The sequence below is a fragment of the Eucyclogobius newberryi genome, unplaced genomic scaffold (assembly GCF_026437365.1).
Source record: "Eucyclogobius newberryi isolate DKJ021-1_F unplaced genomic scaffold, fEucNew1.0.hap1 SCAF_10, whole genome shotgun sequence".
NCBI classification, from domain to species: Eukaryota; Metazoa; Chordata; class Actinopteri; order Gobiiformes; family Gobiidae; genus Eucyclogobius; species Eucyclogobius newberryi.
In genome coordinates, this window is record NW_027315724.1 from 27,729,606 (window position 1) to 27,746,346 (window position 16,741).

Here is a 16,741-nt window from a genome sequence, read left to right on the forward strand (position 1 = left end):
CCATCAAGTAAAACTAATAGTCAGATATCATCATGGTTTGGGTTTTATTACACGTTGGAAATGTGCAACAGCATTTAATCTCATAGACCGGAGAACAGCTTGTATAGAGCTACATTTCCTAGAAATAACCACTGAATATGAACCAGGCTGTAGTTATAACAACAGGCTTCATTAACAATGAATATTGATTGTGCAGACACAGGGAATATGTAGCTATTGAAAAAGTGATATTTGTGTAGTCTTACCAACATTAACGGGATAAAGGTTATGGACTTTGGACTAATGTGCCAGTTAACCAAATATATGGGGGCTACTTCCTGTGACTTCACGTATCGCACTGATAAACAAACTTAATAAACTTTTGTTCAGTTTGCTCCTTCTCTGCATAATTCAGTGAATAGGACCAGCTTCTCGTAAGTGCTGGATGAGCAGTTGCATGTTGTCCACGTCATGTTTGGAGTGCTCCAGCAGCTCGAACCTCAGACCAGAGATGTCCTGCTTGAGTTCCTTCAATGCTCCTGTCAACAGTCGAACACACCGCATTTTAACTACACACACACACACACACACACACACACACACACACACACACAAAAACACACACCACTCTCCTGAAGATTTATCACTTACCTTCGTGCACATCCACATTGCTCTTGTTTCTTTGTGCTTTTAAAATGTATCTTTTGATCAGGCGGTTCATTATCTTCTGCAACAGGATATACGGGTTTTACAAAGGAGGAAGTGTTCGGTGACTCAAATCTAACAATATGTCACTGCCTCTATTGTGATCATCTTTTAGAGGGTAATAAAGTATAATTAAATATGCTTTACTTGGTGGTGGGTAGAACAGAAAGACGTCTCCACTGTTAGAACCTCTTTTTTCTCCAGCTAAGTCAGAAACAGAAATAACAAACATGAACAAACATGAACAAATTCAACATGCGCGCAAAGTCCAATAGTTGACCATCACCATTTCTAGTTCTGTGTCAGAGTTGTAATTGTCCTCGCTTTTGTTCGGAGACTCGTGTGACTCGGTGAACATTAGCCTTGACCAGAGGGAAGCCAGGGACATGGGACTCGGGATAAGGTTGAAGGGCACAGGCAACGTCCCGCCATACTCGAAATAGGAGAACCACAGCTTAGCACGTGCAAATTTCCACTCTACATCAGCGTCATCCTGAAAAGAAAATGTGCCCATCATGTGTTTAGAGCTATTTGTAATATTCAAACTATTTTCTCTCAAATTCAGAAGAATGTTGGCAAAAAAAAAAAAATCATACAGATGACTAGTAACGGTAATACTGAAAAGAGCGTAGGTACTGACATTTTTGCCAACGGTTCCTAAAATTTAATTAAAATAAAAAAATGTGGTGTACCGTAATTCCTGGAGTATAAGTCGCACCAGCCAAAAAATGCATAATAGATGAGAAAAAAAAACAGATATAAGTTGCACTGGAGTATGAAATGTGGTGGCAAGTGTGAAAATAAGAAATAATATCACATATAAGTCACTCTGGAGTATAAGTATATAAGTATAAATATAAGTATAAGTCGCACCCCGGCCAAAACTATGAAAAAAGGTGCAACTTATAGTCCGGAAAATACGGTTATTGTGCAGTTCACAGTTACATTATAGAACTGTACCTGGATTTCCTGGAAGGAGCTGTTGAACATGGCGATCAGCATATTCAGCAGGACAATCACCATGATGAAATTGTACACACCGTACAGAACGTAGCCGGTGTTTTCTATGAACTTATGGTCTATGTCTATGACCACTGACTTCACTTCGGACAAGCCAAAGATGGCCCAGAATAACGTCTTAAAACTCTCTTCGAGCCTAAAATGAAGAAAACATGTGAAAAATGACTGTTATTGCATTCTCAGGTGCTCAGTTTTTTACAATAATATGATACCTTTAATGTACTATTTCAAACGTAAAGAAATATAACACAGAGGAAGTAGTGTCATGGAAAGTGGAATAATATGGCCACAACAGAACATTGTATCAGGATCAGGTATAACTTCAGTGTTTAAATGTGACAGTGGTCTTTATTTTATCACTAGTACATAAAATATTATCAGGATCAAACATGTACTAAACGTTTAATTGTGCAATGAGAATGTATTTAAACGTGTAAAAGCTTTAATACTGAAACTGTTCTTTTATATTAGACTGTGATCCCGCACTCACGTTGTAAAGGCAGAGTTGTGCTTGGCTCCCAGGTAATACGAGTACAGGTTGAACATTCCCACCATAAATGCCACAAACACTGTTATGAAAATGACCACAAATTTAAAGATATCTTTCACAGTCCTTCCCAGGGAGATTTGCAGTGGCCCGAAGCTCTCATTTGCCGGCAATATGTATGCAATTCGGGAGAAACTAAGCACAACTGCGATTGCATAGAGTCCTTCAGAGATAAGCTGAGGGTCTGAAGGCATCCAATGGATCCGAGCTGAAAATAAACAAAACGTGACCTGAGTTTTGTGCTACCGTTCATACAGATAATCCCTCCTACAGTTTAGACTGCGTAATGAATAAAAGGAAATGAAAGCGGCCTTGACAAAGTAAGATAATGTTCCTCTCACCAAGTTGGAAATACTGGATCTCAAGAGGCAAGTTTGCATTGGACAAGTCAGTGTAGTGTCTGTCAACATAGCACTGAGCCGCATAAGCGTGCCAAAAAGCCATGAGTCTGGCCACGAAGGAAGTCATAAAAAGGGTCAAAATGCTGAAATCGAGAAGGTTCCAGGGTTCTGAAACATAATCACGGATATCTTGTGACCAAATGTCTTTGCACACCTCCCAGATTTTACCTAAAAGACAAAAATGTCACAGTAAAATCTCAATGTATTCATTCATTTTCACCCATTAATGCACAGAGAGAACAGCAATAGGAGACATTTTACCATTTTTGACATCTGAATCTTACTTAATACATAATATGGTAATAATCCTGGTTATTATACATTTATAACAGGTTTCTGTACAATACTGCATGCGTAAAATAAATATAAGTCAGCATACGTACTATATCAATATGCATATACTAGCGGTAGTGAAATAGACAGGGTGAAAGGGAGTGCCTGACCTATGACCCAGGAAATGATTAGTATCTCCATCCATGTGAAAGGGGTGGTCTTCATGCGAAACAGCTGTGAGGGGTAATCATGCAGGGTCATGTTGGGTAAGAGTGACGTGCCCTCAAACCGGTCCACTGCATTGAAGACCAGCAAGCACAGAAATATGATGAAAGACGCGGCATGGGCCACAAACTTCAAAAACGGCCCGCACATGAGTTTTCCCAACTGAGAAAGCAAATGAAAAACATGCATGAACTTCACTTGAACTTTGCTTGAACGCAAATTTGGTGTTGATATTTACCTTGCTGGACGGTGCGATCCAGTACAGCACGGCCAAGACGGGCAGTCCCAACGCCACGCCAAGAACAAGCAGCAACTTAACGGCGGTTGTTTGCTGGCGAAGACCGGACAAGTTCTCATACCAAATTAAATGGAGTTGCTGTTGACAGTTTGGGTGTGCAACAAACTGTCCCATTATTTAAAGGAGGAAAGTGCCAGAAGAAAAAAATGCATCACTAATGCAGTCATGTCGAACTCCAGTGTCTATTAAGTGCATACCTTTTTGACCTCGTACTTGATTGCCAGTTTTAACCGGATGAGATTCTGTCGACCTAATGTTCGCCGCGACTCGATGTCCCCGTTCAAGATGGCCTCCACCTCCTCTGTGTTTCGGCACAAGTCCAGAAGTCCTACCACAAAGTCCTTGCACTGCATGGACAGCGTCTTGTAGTCATTCTGTGAAGGACGAAACGCTTTTAATTTTACTGCGTATTAGTAATGACTGATTTATGTGATTGCCATACCTTGAACTCTTTCTCAATGTTGGCCAGAACCGCCAGCTCATTACTGAGCGCTAGGGCGGCCATGACGGGATCCTCGTGTGACAGTGACAGATAGGCAGGGCTGGCTAGACCTCGGTATGCATTCATGCGCGATTGAGAATGGCTGAAAGAGTCGTGCCTCTGCTGCTCGTTGCAAACCGCGCACTGGCAGAAATAGTCGTGCGGGCGATCTATCCGAGCCCCTTTCGTAAGAAGCACATGCACTATTTCATATTCGTGGCACTGGGAGGCCAGGATAATAGCAGTGATGTCATGGGAAAACCGAGTGCCGTCTTCATCGTAGGCATAAAAGTCAGCGTGCAGGTCCGCCTGGCTTGGACTGTGGGTCAGCAGACGCCCATCCGCAAATGTCTGGTGACTTAATATCTCCTCCACAATACGGATATAGCCTTTGCTTATTCCTAACAACAATGCATCTCCAATTCTTGTCAGGTTCTTCTTCTTTAGTAGTAGCTTTGTTACCTCCAAATGCTCATTGGCCACTGCCAGCTGCAACGCATTCTGGCCCATGTAGTTCACACAGTTGAAGTTGAAGTGAGGTATTTCCAAAAGCATTCTCTTAACTTCGGGAATGTTTCCGTATTCGGCAGCGTTCAGAAAAAGTTCCTCCGTCACAGAAAGATGGTTGGACGACTGGGCATGGAAGAGATATCCAGCCGCTCGGACGATGTGTCTCCTCTGCTTGGTCTTTGTGTCCTGCATCGTTCTGCCGGCTCAATCACTCCACTTAGAAGCAGATGAAACACAAAATAACAAACGACTGTCAATACGTCCAAAGCAATTGGTAAAGCTTTTGTAAAGATGCAGTGTTCTCCATCGGCTGTTGTCAAGTACAAATTAGCTCTGCTTGGATTTGGATGCACTGAAATAAAAAGAAGGGACCCAAGCGGTCAGTATTGTTCTTTGGTGGACAGCTGGTCTCTTCTGAATTAGAAGTGGCGCTGCATGTGTTGCACCGCCCACAGACGCATCATCTGCTCCATGTCAAAGTGGAGCTGTCCACTCTGCCACTCCCCACCACATACGAAGATCAGTCGATACTGTATTCCCTCATCAATACATTGTGAAAGGGTAAAGCGATTACAAATGTGTGCAGTGAACCTTTAACAGCATTAAGGCAGAATTTGCCAAGACTATTGCATCATTGAGCACCAAGAAAGTGTAGCATCCATTAGTCCTTATTAGCCATAACAGGATTTGACCTCGAGCGGGAATTAACTGAAGCAATTGTCTCTTACGGTCTCTTTTGTTATCTTATTATAGTCCTTTTAAAGTTGTTTGTAAAGAATTGTAGAATTCTAAATTCCAGAAATGAGGCAACTGGAGGCAAATATAAAGTGGAACATATTGTGATTTCAATGGCGAAATTGGGTCTAACCACCAAATATCACAAAATATAAACAATCGCATTGAGTTTAAAGACATCTACAATTGTATTTTAAATTGTTTATATGTCTGAAATTGCTTTGAACTTCATCTACAGATTTATACTTTCCCACAAAAGGCTTTTTGTCGATCTCAAATACAATTTTATTTTACAAATTGTGGGTGTAAATAGTAATTTTGTCATGTCAAAGCAAAATATCAGAAAATTCCCCCTGGAAATAGTTGCTTTTTTGGTTTGAAGTTCTGGTTTTAGCATTTGGCTCTGATGTCAGTAGATCTTTGAGAACGTATTATGGTCTACTCCATTTTGCTTCCTGTTTCCTGATTTATCATTTTAAAAGGTCTATACATTAAAGGTGTGTTTACCAAAGTAACTAAATTATCAAAGGACAGCAATAAGTGCCACCAGATCTAATCAATAAATCAATAATGCTGAAAAGCACAAAAAAACATAGTCAAATTCCAAAAATTCTAGATGTTTGTGTCCTATTTTCCAGGATGTGTATAACTAATATTAACCACAAACCATGTCAAACTGTCACCCTCCATTTGAATTATTTAGGCCCTTTAGAACATCTGTCACCCTATTGAACTTCACTTGCATCATTTTCATCTCAGCAAACCAGGGAGATTTAATCTGATGGCCCTGCTAAAAAGGCAAAGACATTAGGGACAGTATGCATTGATAAACATTAACATAACACAAAGGAATTATGGGTATGGGACAGGTCGTAAAAAGAGGCTCACCTTCTGGTGCCTTGTTGTTGGACAAAAGCCCATTTCCACACGTCGCTTCCCTGAGCAAAGCACCTGTGTGAGTCCCTCTCGGCTCTTGATGCAGATGGAGAACACACAGTGGGGTGTGTCCTGTTAGAGCCATCAGCAGCAGCAGTTCGACTGTGATGGGCGAGTTTGATCATCTCACTAATGATGATGATTATTATTATTATTATTATTATTATTTATTTGACAGCACACAAGCCACATTAAATTTATTTCAAATTAAAACGTTGTTGAGGGAAATCCCACCACTAACACAGATATTTAGTGTGCCAAAACACATAGCTGGTTATTTGATGCAGTACGGCTGAGTGCACAAGCAATCTAAAAAAGCACATTCACCCAATCCTCTTAACTTTCACACCATCAAATGTAATAGTGAATTAGAGCATGCACTGTTTGAGTGTTAATCCACTATGTTTGGATTAGGGTATGTGCTGAAACGAATAAACTTGCATACTTTGAGTTTTGTCTCCCAATGCAATGGGAATTACACAATAGCAAGTGTCTTTTCTATGTACCAACAATTGATTTTAGGGTATGCCCTTAGGGAATTAGTAAATGTTAAACAATTGGAAACGTTCATCAAATGTAAAGCTGTGAACAGGACTCACACTTCCTCTGTCGGCTCGTGTGGTCTCCTGTCTGTGTAGGTGTCTGAGGCGCCCCCTGCTGGTCATGGCGGAGATCACGGCTCCGTTGTCAAGGAAGTGCGTCGACGGTTGCTATCAAGAAGGACTGTACACAGACAGGATCAGCTCAGACGATGGACATTTCGTGTTTTTGTACTTTATACGCTGCAAAACGCATCAAACGTAGGGAATAATTTAAAAAGAGTGCAATCTCCAGAGAACGCAATGTTGTCTGACGCTGACTGAAGACGACGCGCGCGCAGTGATCTGACATTTACCGCTCCTCCGAAGGATGCAAGCTCTGGATGACAACTTTTTCTACTCGTATCCTTCTTATAAGTGAAGTTTGGGTGTAGTCCAGCTGAAATAATGCCTGCTTTAACATGACGTAACTCTGTTTAAAATGTGACTGATTTTCACTGACGTTGTATCATTTCCGCAGGGGCGTGTCCAGACTTTTTTCACTGGGGTGGACCCGGGGTGGCAGAAGTCTTTCAGGCAATCACTTTGAATGCTTGAATTTGATGTTTTTAGTGAATTAATAATTAAATTAAATAGAAAAATACAAAGAAATAGGTGTGTTTATTTACATTTTTTCTTTGGTGCAATATTTGATTATGAGTAAAACATTTATGGTGGAAATTGACTTATATGTCTTTATTATCGGGGTTTCCCTTTTGTAATAACGCATGTACTACTTAATCATGGCTCACTATGTAATCCCGCTGTGACAAACGGCAACCTAACTCAATAGCACTTCCTAGTGGTGCATGTGGTAAATATCATAAATAAACATAAACTATCATAAACATAAATTATACTGCCTCTGAGTGGACCCGTGCCACCCTGGCCACTCTCTAGAAACACCCCTGCATTTCACAACATTTCTTTAGCACCTTGACCCCCCAGAAATTCTAGGTTAATCAATGGGAGCCTCGAGAAGGAGAAGCAGTTCCTGGCTGAAGAGCAGAAGTTATGCCGAGCGAGGGCGCGCAAGTTCTTCCTGGAGACCCAACGACGTAGGAAGTCAGTGTTCTCATTCTTTATATATTCCTTGACGTGTTCTTGCCATTAGCTCCACGCACACCGCACACCTGAACTTTGCATTTATGTGGGAGCCTTTGTGCTGATATTACGTGAGCAAACGGCAGACAGCGTGACACTTTATGAACGCCTTGTGTCGACACCATCGCGGTCTTGACCTGGATCTGCCGCTGGCTCTCGAGACACTGTAACTGGAGGCCGCCGCAGAGACAAGGCTCGTATGTGCAGGGCTGCAAGGTCACGGTGAATACGACCGCATCAAGCAGCTACACTAAATGTTCTGCGCAAACATGAACTCATCTGGTACTTTTGAGAGATATCTGTCTTTTTCTAAGCCTTTTGCATAATCCATAATTCATTTGTAATTCATTTGTATCATGCATGTGATATATTTTGTGCATTCAAACATTTTAGGTTCCCTGAAATTGAGTTAAATGCTGAGAAATACAAAGTTTGTTATCCATATTTTTCATATGTTTCAGCTTCCAGTGACGGTTTATACAACATTTTTATGCCTTTTCTCATTCAAAGGATATAATTTTGTTTTAAATTGCTTATTGTTATGGCAATGGTCCTAACATTTCATCATTCTGTATCCCGTGAATGACCTTCCTCTCCGATCTATATTGGTCACTGCTCGCTGTATTTTATTAATGAGTCTGTCGAAAGTATCACTCTTGTGTTTCAAGTTGACCAAATTGAATCAGTTAAATACTTTCCTGGGCGCTCATGTTTTTGGCTCAGGGCTTTGGAGGAGAGACGGAAACTGTGGGACGTCCATGAGCAGCGGCTGAGAGAGAACGTGCTGCAGCAGCGGAGACAGAAAGTCCAAGAGGCCACTGAGCGCTTTCAAAGAGCACATCTACCTCACTCTCAAAGACGCCGACAATGTTAGTAATATGTCGTCATTCATCTCTAAAACTTGGCATTGATGTTGTCTTCCTTGTGTTTCTGTTTTAAAGCTTATAAAAACAATGCCCCAACTTTAGAAGACGCACTCAACCATATTCAAGGCAGCTTACGTTCTGAGAAGCGACAGTCCTCATTTGTATCCATAAGCAGGTAAACATCAACACTTAACTTCTTATTCATGTTATAATGATCTAACTTGCCTTTGGGTTCTCTTTTGTAGAATTCACACTCCTCCCAAAACAACCTCGAAACCAAAGCTATCCCCTCGGCAGGCCCTGTCTGCTGTGGAGGCCTACACCAAACTGCTGCAAGAGAGAAGCCTTATTTCACTTAGAAACAATCCAGACATCCATGAGCCCCAGGAGAAGCCTGCTGATAGCAGTCCACAGGTACATGCACCATACAACCAAGTTATCATTGCCATATCTGGAATTATGGGTAAGTGATTATGATATTAGAACAGTTGGACTTTGTTTAGAAGGTGTAACTTTAGGAGGCCGTGTGTCCAGATGGGAACATGTCATTCCAGGCTGTTGAAGATTAAAATATGATTTATAATATATTAAGATATTGTTTATAATATATGTCAGATAACGTTAGAAAGGCTTTAGAATTCTATCGCAGTACAAATAGTGACATTCATTTATTTATGCTCTGCATAACACAAAAAACATTCACTACCCTTAAAGCAACAGTTTGTAACTTTCTGGACGTGGAAGTTCACCTATGGAGATAGAAACCTAAAAGCATACTTCTGAACTCTCATGGAGATACTGGAGATACGTGTTATGCCATACTGTGGAATATTATAGTTTAGGAAATGACATGTCCATGGAGACAAGCAAGAGGAGGCTCCTATAAGCCTATTACAAGTGGGGAATCAGAATCAGAATTAGAATCAGAATCAGAATCAAAATGCCTTTATTGTCATTGCACAAGCTGCACAACAAAATGTTAAAAAGCCGCTCCACAGTAGTTCTCAATAAACACAAGTTGGATCAGAAAGACAGACACTAAATAAATATATGTATAATATATTGGAACTACCCCAATTGCCTTTACACATAGTACAGCTCTTTAATTGCACATGGATAAAAGCCATTAATCAGCCTTTAAGTGTGGCTCATTATTTCCCTATGGCGCCTCTCAGAGGGCAGCGTCACAAACAGGGAATGAGTTGGATGAGAGATTAGATTAGTCTTTATTAGAGGGCTCCTGATTAATTCCTTTGGGCCTGCAAAGGCACCTGGCCCAGTAAAGGTCTGTGAGAGAGGGAGTGTTGTCCTTACGATGTCCTGACAAATAAAACATACTTTTTTTTATTTTTTTACTTTTCCCTCTCAAATTTTACATAATGTGGCTTTAAATGTAGTTCTAAAGTTCCCCACCAGGCGCCAAAGACAGTAATTTCCAGAATTACCACTAGAGGACAGCAGTGTGTCTTTTGACATGTCTGGTGTTCTCAGCCTGTATAAAAGGCCATAAAGCGTTTCATTACTCTCACTTACCCCCTGTGTTTCAGGAGGACTCACTTTCTGACTGCATTCATTCTGAGAGCATCTCCAGTAAAGACAGTCTGGAATCTGAGGGACCAAAGCATGGAACCAAATACCTCCACTCTTTATCTCCAACCTTCTTACTTGACACAGACGAGTGCCTTTCAAACCAAAGGAAGCATTTTCAGCCACCAGCTTATCCAACAGAAACACTTCCCTCTGATGCTTTAACACAATCAAGAAAACTACATGAGCTAAAAACGCAAAAAGACTACGATCTGCTCAAAAATAAGAATGGCCTGAGTAACTGTTCATGGGGGATCGCAAAAGATGAGAAAGCACCAAGAATTGAGTGCAATAAAGACGTTAAGTCTACCAGAAACAGCATTAATGACTCCCTTATTGTTTCAACCCACACTCTTCACAATAACACAGAACCTGACTTCTCTCCCAAACAAGAGTCTGCACTGGACCAGAGACAGCCCAAGGCCAATGATGACAGACAGCTCAAACACCCGTCCGCCACAGAAATACTTTTGCCTACCAAAAATGGCAATGGCCCCGACTATTTATTCGGGGCTTCCAAGGCAAATGTTGTTTTAAATAATTGCACAATGGATTACACTTGTCAAGAGCAAATGGGGAAAGACAACCTCTGCATGTCCTCCCGGAACGAGCTGAGGGCCTCCATAAACAACCTGAACAAGACTTCAGATGCAGACGATAAAGCCGAGAAGAAGAAATTGAACACAGAGCTGATTCACCACACATGCCTTAATAATACTAATAAACCTCCCAATTCTTTAAAGTGCGTCAAATGCGGTGAAAAGGGGGAGCCGTTGTCACCAGTGTCCTCAGAAACCTCCCGGGGAATATGTGGGGTCAGATTTATCAAAGGTATCTTGAAAAAGCCGTCCAAATATACGCTGGGTGATGCTGCGTGCGTGTGCAACTCAACTGGACAGCTGACATTTACTAAACAAGTTGCTTTAGCCATCCGGGATAGCGTTGAACTGACCAGAGCCAAGAACAGGGACTGGGAAAACAACACCGCTGTCAAAAAGAAGCTGCGCTGGTTTGACGAGGTGCATGTGGACAGTGGAGACAAAGGGCAGAACACCATTAAACAAATACGCATCAAGTCTTCCAGTCTGTTGCACTCCAGGAACAATTCAGAGGACCACCAACTTAGCCTCGCCAGTGTCTTAGGGGCCATCAAGGAGGGACCCGGCGTGACCCACGCGGTCCCCGATGGTTATCACTTTACACGGCACGCATGGGCAGATGTCGGGGTCCAAGTCAGCTTGCCTCAACAACACGGGGACGAGGTCAAGGTGCAGCAGAGGAACAGCAAGAGCAGTGGCCCTAAAGCTGGTACAAAAGAGCGCGCCGAAGCGGGTCCTGTTTCTTCAAGGGGCAGAAAGGGCACTCACATTCGACCTCAGTCTGCCACAGAGGTGAGTCGGATTGCCAGGGCTCATGGGAGACTGGTGATGCCTCGCCCGCCTCCTCCTCGGACGGACGCAACAGAGGAGCAGAAGGGGTTTGCTCCATCTGGCACCAGCAGCGATCGTGCAGAAGTCAACTGTAGACCAGCAGAAGAACGTGGCACGCAAAGGGACGGGCCGGAGACGTGTCATCCAGTGTGTGCAAATACTGACTACAGGACAGATAACGGTTTACTCTTCATGCCTCATCCGCCGGCATATACGTGTGCAAGCGCAGAAAGCAACTCCAAATCCAAGCATCGGTCGAGTCATCAGGACACAAGAGCAGGGACGGGGCACGGTGAAAAAGGCCCTTGTTTAAAATGCACTCCCACAGAAGAGGAGATCTCACAGCTCTGGCTCGGCGTCCGCACCGCACTGGCAACCAAAGATGGTAATTTAGATAGTTCTGCTTTCAATTGGTCTCAGAGGACTCAATATCAATGCATATAATAATACTGGACTAGATCACTGCTGTTAGAGAAGTCACACATCAGCACATTTTAGGATTGGACATCTAACTTATATAAGGGGATTAACAATGTATAGAATGAAATAACAGTGACACAGTGACCATCACATAATATGTGACAATATTGTATAATCATTGTACAATATTGTTTTCTCAACAAACATTCCCTTGTTTTGCAGCACAAGCCGCTCAGAGGCGAAAAGTTGTGGAAACGACACACAATGGAAGGAAAAATTCAGCAGCTTTGAGCTTAAGAAAGCTGCCTCACTCCACTCAGGTACGAGCCTGCATGACGCGCCCTGTGCACAGGAACACTGCCAATGCAAGTGCAAAGGGTTTAAATGTCACTGGTGGAAATATATCATCATTTCTGGACATTTTTTGCATTCAAATAATATATATATACCGATATACAGTTTTGTTAAGATTTACTCTGTTCTTTGCAGCCGATGAGACAAACTCCTGACCAAAGTCAACAGTTTTCTGTTGCTCCTGCCTTTTCTGATGGAGGTATGACATATTTTTATTCATCTTTAATCCTCAATTCAAATGCACCAGCCATGCAGTTTCCTGTTCTCAGACTCGCTCCGTTTTGGCCACTTGAATACAGGTGAAAAACAGAATGATGGTCAGCACAGTTGGGTCCACACCAAAGACCCACAGAGGCAGGACGTGCTGCACCAGCGACAGCCAGAAGGATTCACCACCATCTCAATGGAAGAAGAGAGAATCCTGCAGTCCCTGGACAGACTGAACCACCGGCTGCACTGTGAGCGCAGTTTGCTTCAGTGGGTGTGTCATTACAGTAAGAGCTTATTGTTGAGGTTTCTGTTTCTCTTTGTAGATGTGCAGGGCCAAAATCCTGAGGGTCATAGTTTTATCGGCTTTCGAAATCCATTTGTAAGTATGACTTCTGAATGCTCACCTTAAATGGTAACAAAGGTAATAGCCTCTTTAAGTAAAAAATATATACATTTCCTCCAAAGTTTCCATTGTAAGCGTTATAATGCATGTTAAGTATAAATTGTGTTTACCTTTTTAGACTGGGGACCTCAATGCCACAAGTCCACAAAAGCTCCAAACTGCTGCATATCAACCTCAATATCAGAAGAATCCGAAGAGAGTCTGACTTTAATCTAGCACTTTATCTCAGCTTTAAGGAACGTCATTCCTTCAGAAACCTGCACGTGCCTAGTATTATAGCAATGATCCAGAATCGGGTAGTCAAACAACATAATAAAATAATGTATTGTTTTTTTACCTGCTCTCTTAACTGAGTGCCTTTCTAGTAATGATGTAATATATTGTTCTATTGTTTTGTTTGCAGTGTGAACAGTTTATGAAAGTATTGGCCACCCGACAGTTGTGTCAGCTTGTGTGCACACGCCTTAGTATTTATGTTGAAGCAAAAATATACAGAAAAAATGACTGCACAACTATGACATTGTAAATAAATTGAAGTTCTGCTGAATCTGCCGGCTGTTCTAACACAAAAGTATATATTATGTTCAAGCCAGGTTATAACAGCTTCTCCTCGCCTCTTAAAAGTGTTGGGTGGGACAGTGGTGCAGGGTTTGCTGGGCTGAGGCCCCTCCATATGGGACATGTCTGATTCTGCCCTTTGATTCTCCTGCTGGGACTTGTCTCAGAGGTGGAGGAGACACATTTGAAGAGTCGGGCCCTGAGCAGTGATCAAAGATATTGTTTACTCCTGCAAGTTTGTTTATCAAGAGTTTTTTTTTTTTTTTGCAGAATGGATCACGGCACAGCTTGTCTCTTGACTTTATGATGTTGATATTAAAAAGAGACAATCTCATCATTAATATTCACATGATGGTTAAAATGCCTCAGGTTAGTTCATCACATGCCTTTCACCAAAACCAATTATTTTATTCCTTTTACTGCCAGACTCCTCCAGTTCAAGTGAGACTCGGAAAAGTCTCTGAAGTATGATTCTTAAACTGGCTTTGCAGTTCTATTATATTCTGGATCATCTCATCGGTTTGGAACATTTGTACGTGCACATTTTGCACAGTTCTATGTGTGTGCAGTTGTGTGCCACCTTCCTACCTTTCTACAGATGTGTGTTTGTGTTTTATTTTCCGCCCGGTCCTACCTCAAGTCATTATTCCCCACAACAGTGAGCTTAATGACACAAGCCCAAAGAAACACCCAGAAACCCAACAAGAAAGGACAAGACAAGAGGCCTGAGAAGAGAAATAGACCGTTTGAATGGTGCAAGTTCGAGCGTGTACGGGCCCCTATGACTCTTTACTGTCCACTTGACACTCAAACTTTTGATTTAAATGATCTCACACACAAAACAAACTCACAAAATTACAAGTCTTGTAACTGCGCGCTGCATTGAATCGTCTATGTGGATGTTGAGTAGGCTATGTGTTATTCTAAGTGTTATGTGTTATTCTAAGCCTATTTATAGCCTATGTATTGCATAATTAAGCTCAGATGAACATTTCTACACAACTGCAGTAATAAAAGTACACAGGTCATTACAATTACAACACGTTACATTTAATTATTAACAGTAGCTCAGTAAAATACACCATAAAACAAATGTCTTTCTAGAAATTGCAACATTAGTTCAGACAGATAACAAATACAGCTCAAATCTAACTTGGCTGATGTCGTTCATTATATAGGATGTGATTTTTCAAGTTTCGAGTGAAGTTATGAATATCTACAGACAATTTCAGACTGTCTGGGAGTTGATTCCACTGTTTGATAGTTAAAAAAGAAAAGGCCGATTGTGCAAAGGCAGCGGATCTTTTCGGGATGGTGCAGTTTCTGTGGAGCGGGTTGATCGAGTAGTTTGTTCAGAGCAAAGTTAGACAAGGGAGGTGAAGAAGCAGCTTTATTAAGGATTTTGAATAGAGTTCTTAGATTTGAAAATGAAATAAAATAGTCAAAACTGTTTGCTAAGGATGTGTGTGATTGTAATGATGAATTTTATTTTTTTTTGTCAGTTGCCTTCAATGCTTGATTATAGAGAGATCTGACAGATTTGAGCACACTCTTTCTTTTGTTTTCTTTTGTAATACTTGAATTTATCGATAAAGTGAGAATATATATATTTTTATCTGACATACTCGACGTTTTGTTTACTTTTATTTCATTCTAATTGTACACGTAGGCCTACATGTACGTGTATTAAGACCGTATTTGACAAAGATATTTTGCTTTTTTTGCTACTTTTAATTATTCAGTATTTTGCTTTTGTAACGTTTGTTTTGTAATCCCAATTCCATTTTATGTCCAGCAGAGGGCGCCCGAGTGTTCGTGTCCTGTGGCTGCTGGAACATGCGTCACTAGTATTTAATAACACCAGCTGCGTAAAACTTGTACACTCGTGACTACTCTTGCAAAGGTCACCCAAAATATAGAGTCTTTGAGGGAATTTCTGTTTCTGGGTCAGTCGTAACACATCACCAAACCAGGGGAGAAGTGTGACGTGGGGGATGAGAAGGGTTACCAAACTTAGTGGGTGGTCCTTCAGAGCTCCCCGGGACACAACGAGCAGTCCATCTCTGTAATGTGCGTTACAATAATGTCAGAATGGCCACTTTCATCCAAAAACAATGGCCATGTTATGACCCTTAGCTACTGCACACAAGGTTACTCGGATATTTGGCCATATGTTGCCTCAAGTGATTTCAGAGTTAGTAGTCCCCTAAATCTACAAACATATAGAACATTTGTAAATAACTTAAATGTAGGCCTATTTCAGTGAAAATATGTGTAATACAAGCATTGAATATTAGTCCCCTACTTCTAAACACTATGTAAAAGCCCATTTACTTAATTATGGACCCACTGCATACTACTATAAAACTATTACTATGAAATAATATGGGCTTTATCTATTGCAACTAAAATAAATGAATGAAATCTGTATTTTTTTTTATTTGGAAAATGATTAGTAACTTTTATAAATCTGCCGGTAAACTTGACAAACTACAACACATTAGTAACTTAATGTTGTGCTCATTTTCAGCTGCAGAGGCCATAGACTAAATAGTGTCTGGACAAATGTCTGACTACTTTAATCTGTTCCCTGGTCTTTACAGTGTGTCTGGGAAATAAAGCGTGTTCATAATCATTCATTCAGTTGATGTATGCGAAAAAGCTTTAGACACAGCCCTATATCCAGAGAGAGGATCTTGACAAAATGATTTCTCAATGGGGCCTCATTTGCATAACAATCGTGGGAACTCTGTGGATCTGCTTTCAATGGACACTGTAAAACACATTGGGCTATTATTTTGTTCAAAAACCAAATTGTCTTATTTGGGTTAAACCATATTCTATAGAAAGGGAACTTAAAAAACAGGGCATTTTACCTTGTGTTTGTTTAGTGAATGGCCACATGGGAAATTATGTTTTTCTGCTGATTTCAAGAGATTCTGGAGAGGAAATTTACTGTGAACAAATAGCGTTCATGGGTTTCAGCTTCCTGTTTTATCCAACAGGTTGAGTACTTTTCCCCTTTCAAAAGATATCACATTTAGTTTTAAATTGTTAAGTGCTATGGCAACCCTCTTAATTCTTCATCATTCCAAAATCCATGAATAGGCTGTGAAACAAT

General features: G+C 41.1%; 2 protein-coding genes across 2 annotated transcripts; one reads left to right on the top strand and one right to left on the bottom strand.

Moving 5' to 3' along the window:
* Nucleotides 1-76: 76 nt before the first annotated feature.
* On the bottom strand, nt 77-4,829 carry LOC140366879 (short transient receptor potential channel 6-like). Its single transcript, XM_072453080.1, has 11 exons — nt 3,891-4,829; nt 3,646-3,822; nt 3,389-3,553; nt 3,096-3,312; nt 2,593-2,820; nt 2,195-2,459; nt 1,645-1,840; nt 971-1,177; nt 832-888; nt 631-706; nt 77-518 (listed from the first exon to the last, which is right to left on the bottom strand). Exons 1-11 carry the CDS (start codon nt 4,629-4,631, stop codon nt 391-393), a joined length of 2,457 nt encoding a protein of 818 aa, XP_072309181.1. The 5' UTR covers nt 4,632-4,829; the 3' UTR covers nt 77-390.
* A 2,161-nt stretch (nt 4,830-6,990) lies between these two features.
* Nucleotides 6,991-13,374, top strand: cep126 (centrosomal protein 126). Its single transcript, XM_072453090.1, has 11 exons — nt 6,991-7,051; nt 7,637-7,753; nt 8,516-8,661; nt 8,734-8,833; nt 8,904-9,072; nt 10,206-12,060; nt 12,318-12,415; nt 12,585-12,648; nt 12,719-12,907; nt 12,983-13,038; nt 13,181-13,374. Exons 1-11 carry the CDS (start codon nt 7,020-7,022, stop codon nt 13,265-13,267), a joined length of 2,913 nt encoding a protein of 970 aa, XP_072309191.1. The 5' UTR covers nt 6,991-7,019; the 3' UTR covers nt 13,268-13,374.
* The last annotated feature ends 3,367 nt before the right edge of the window (nt 13,375-16,741 follow it).

What these genes read in the sequence shown, in the direction of transcription:
- cep126 (XM_072453090.1), top strand. Translation starts at nt 7,020, where the DNA reads ATGCAAGCTCTGGATGACAACTTTTTCTACTC. An exon ending in CTGCTGATAGCAGTCCACAG is followed by an intron (nt 9,073 to 10,205) that starts GTACATGCACCA and finishes CCTGTGTTTCAG; the next exon opens with GAGGACTCACTTTCTGACTG. An exon ending in AGCTGCCTCACTCCACTCAG is followed by an intron (nt 12,416 to 12,584) that starts GTACGAGCCTGC and finishes TGTTCTTTGCAG; the next exon opens with CCGATGAGACAAACTCCTGA.
- LOC140366879 (XM_072453080.1), bottom strand. Translation starts at nt 4,631, where the DNA reads ATGCAGGACACAAAGACCAAGCAGAGGAGACACATCGTCCGAGCGGCT. An exon ending in GGATCGCACCGTCCAGCAAG is followed by an intron (nt 3,313 to 3,388) that starts GTAAATATCAAC and finishes TTGCTTTCTCAG; the next exon opens with TTGGGAAAACTCATGTGCGG. An exon ending in AATCATTTCCTGGGTCATAG is followed by an intron (nt 2,821 to 3,095) that starts GTCAGGCACTCC and finishes TTTGTCTTTTAG; the next exon opens with GTAAAATCTGGGAGGTGTGC.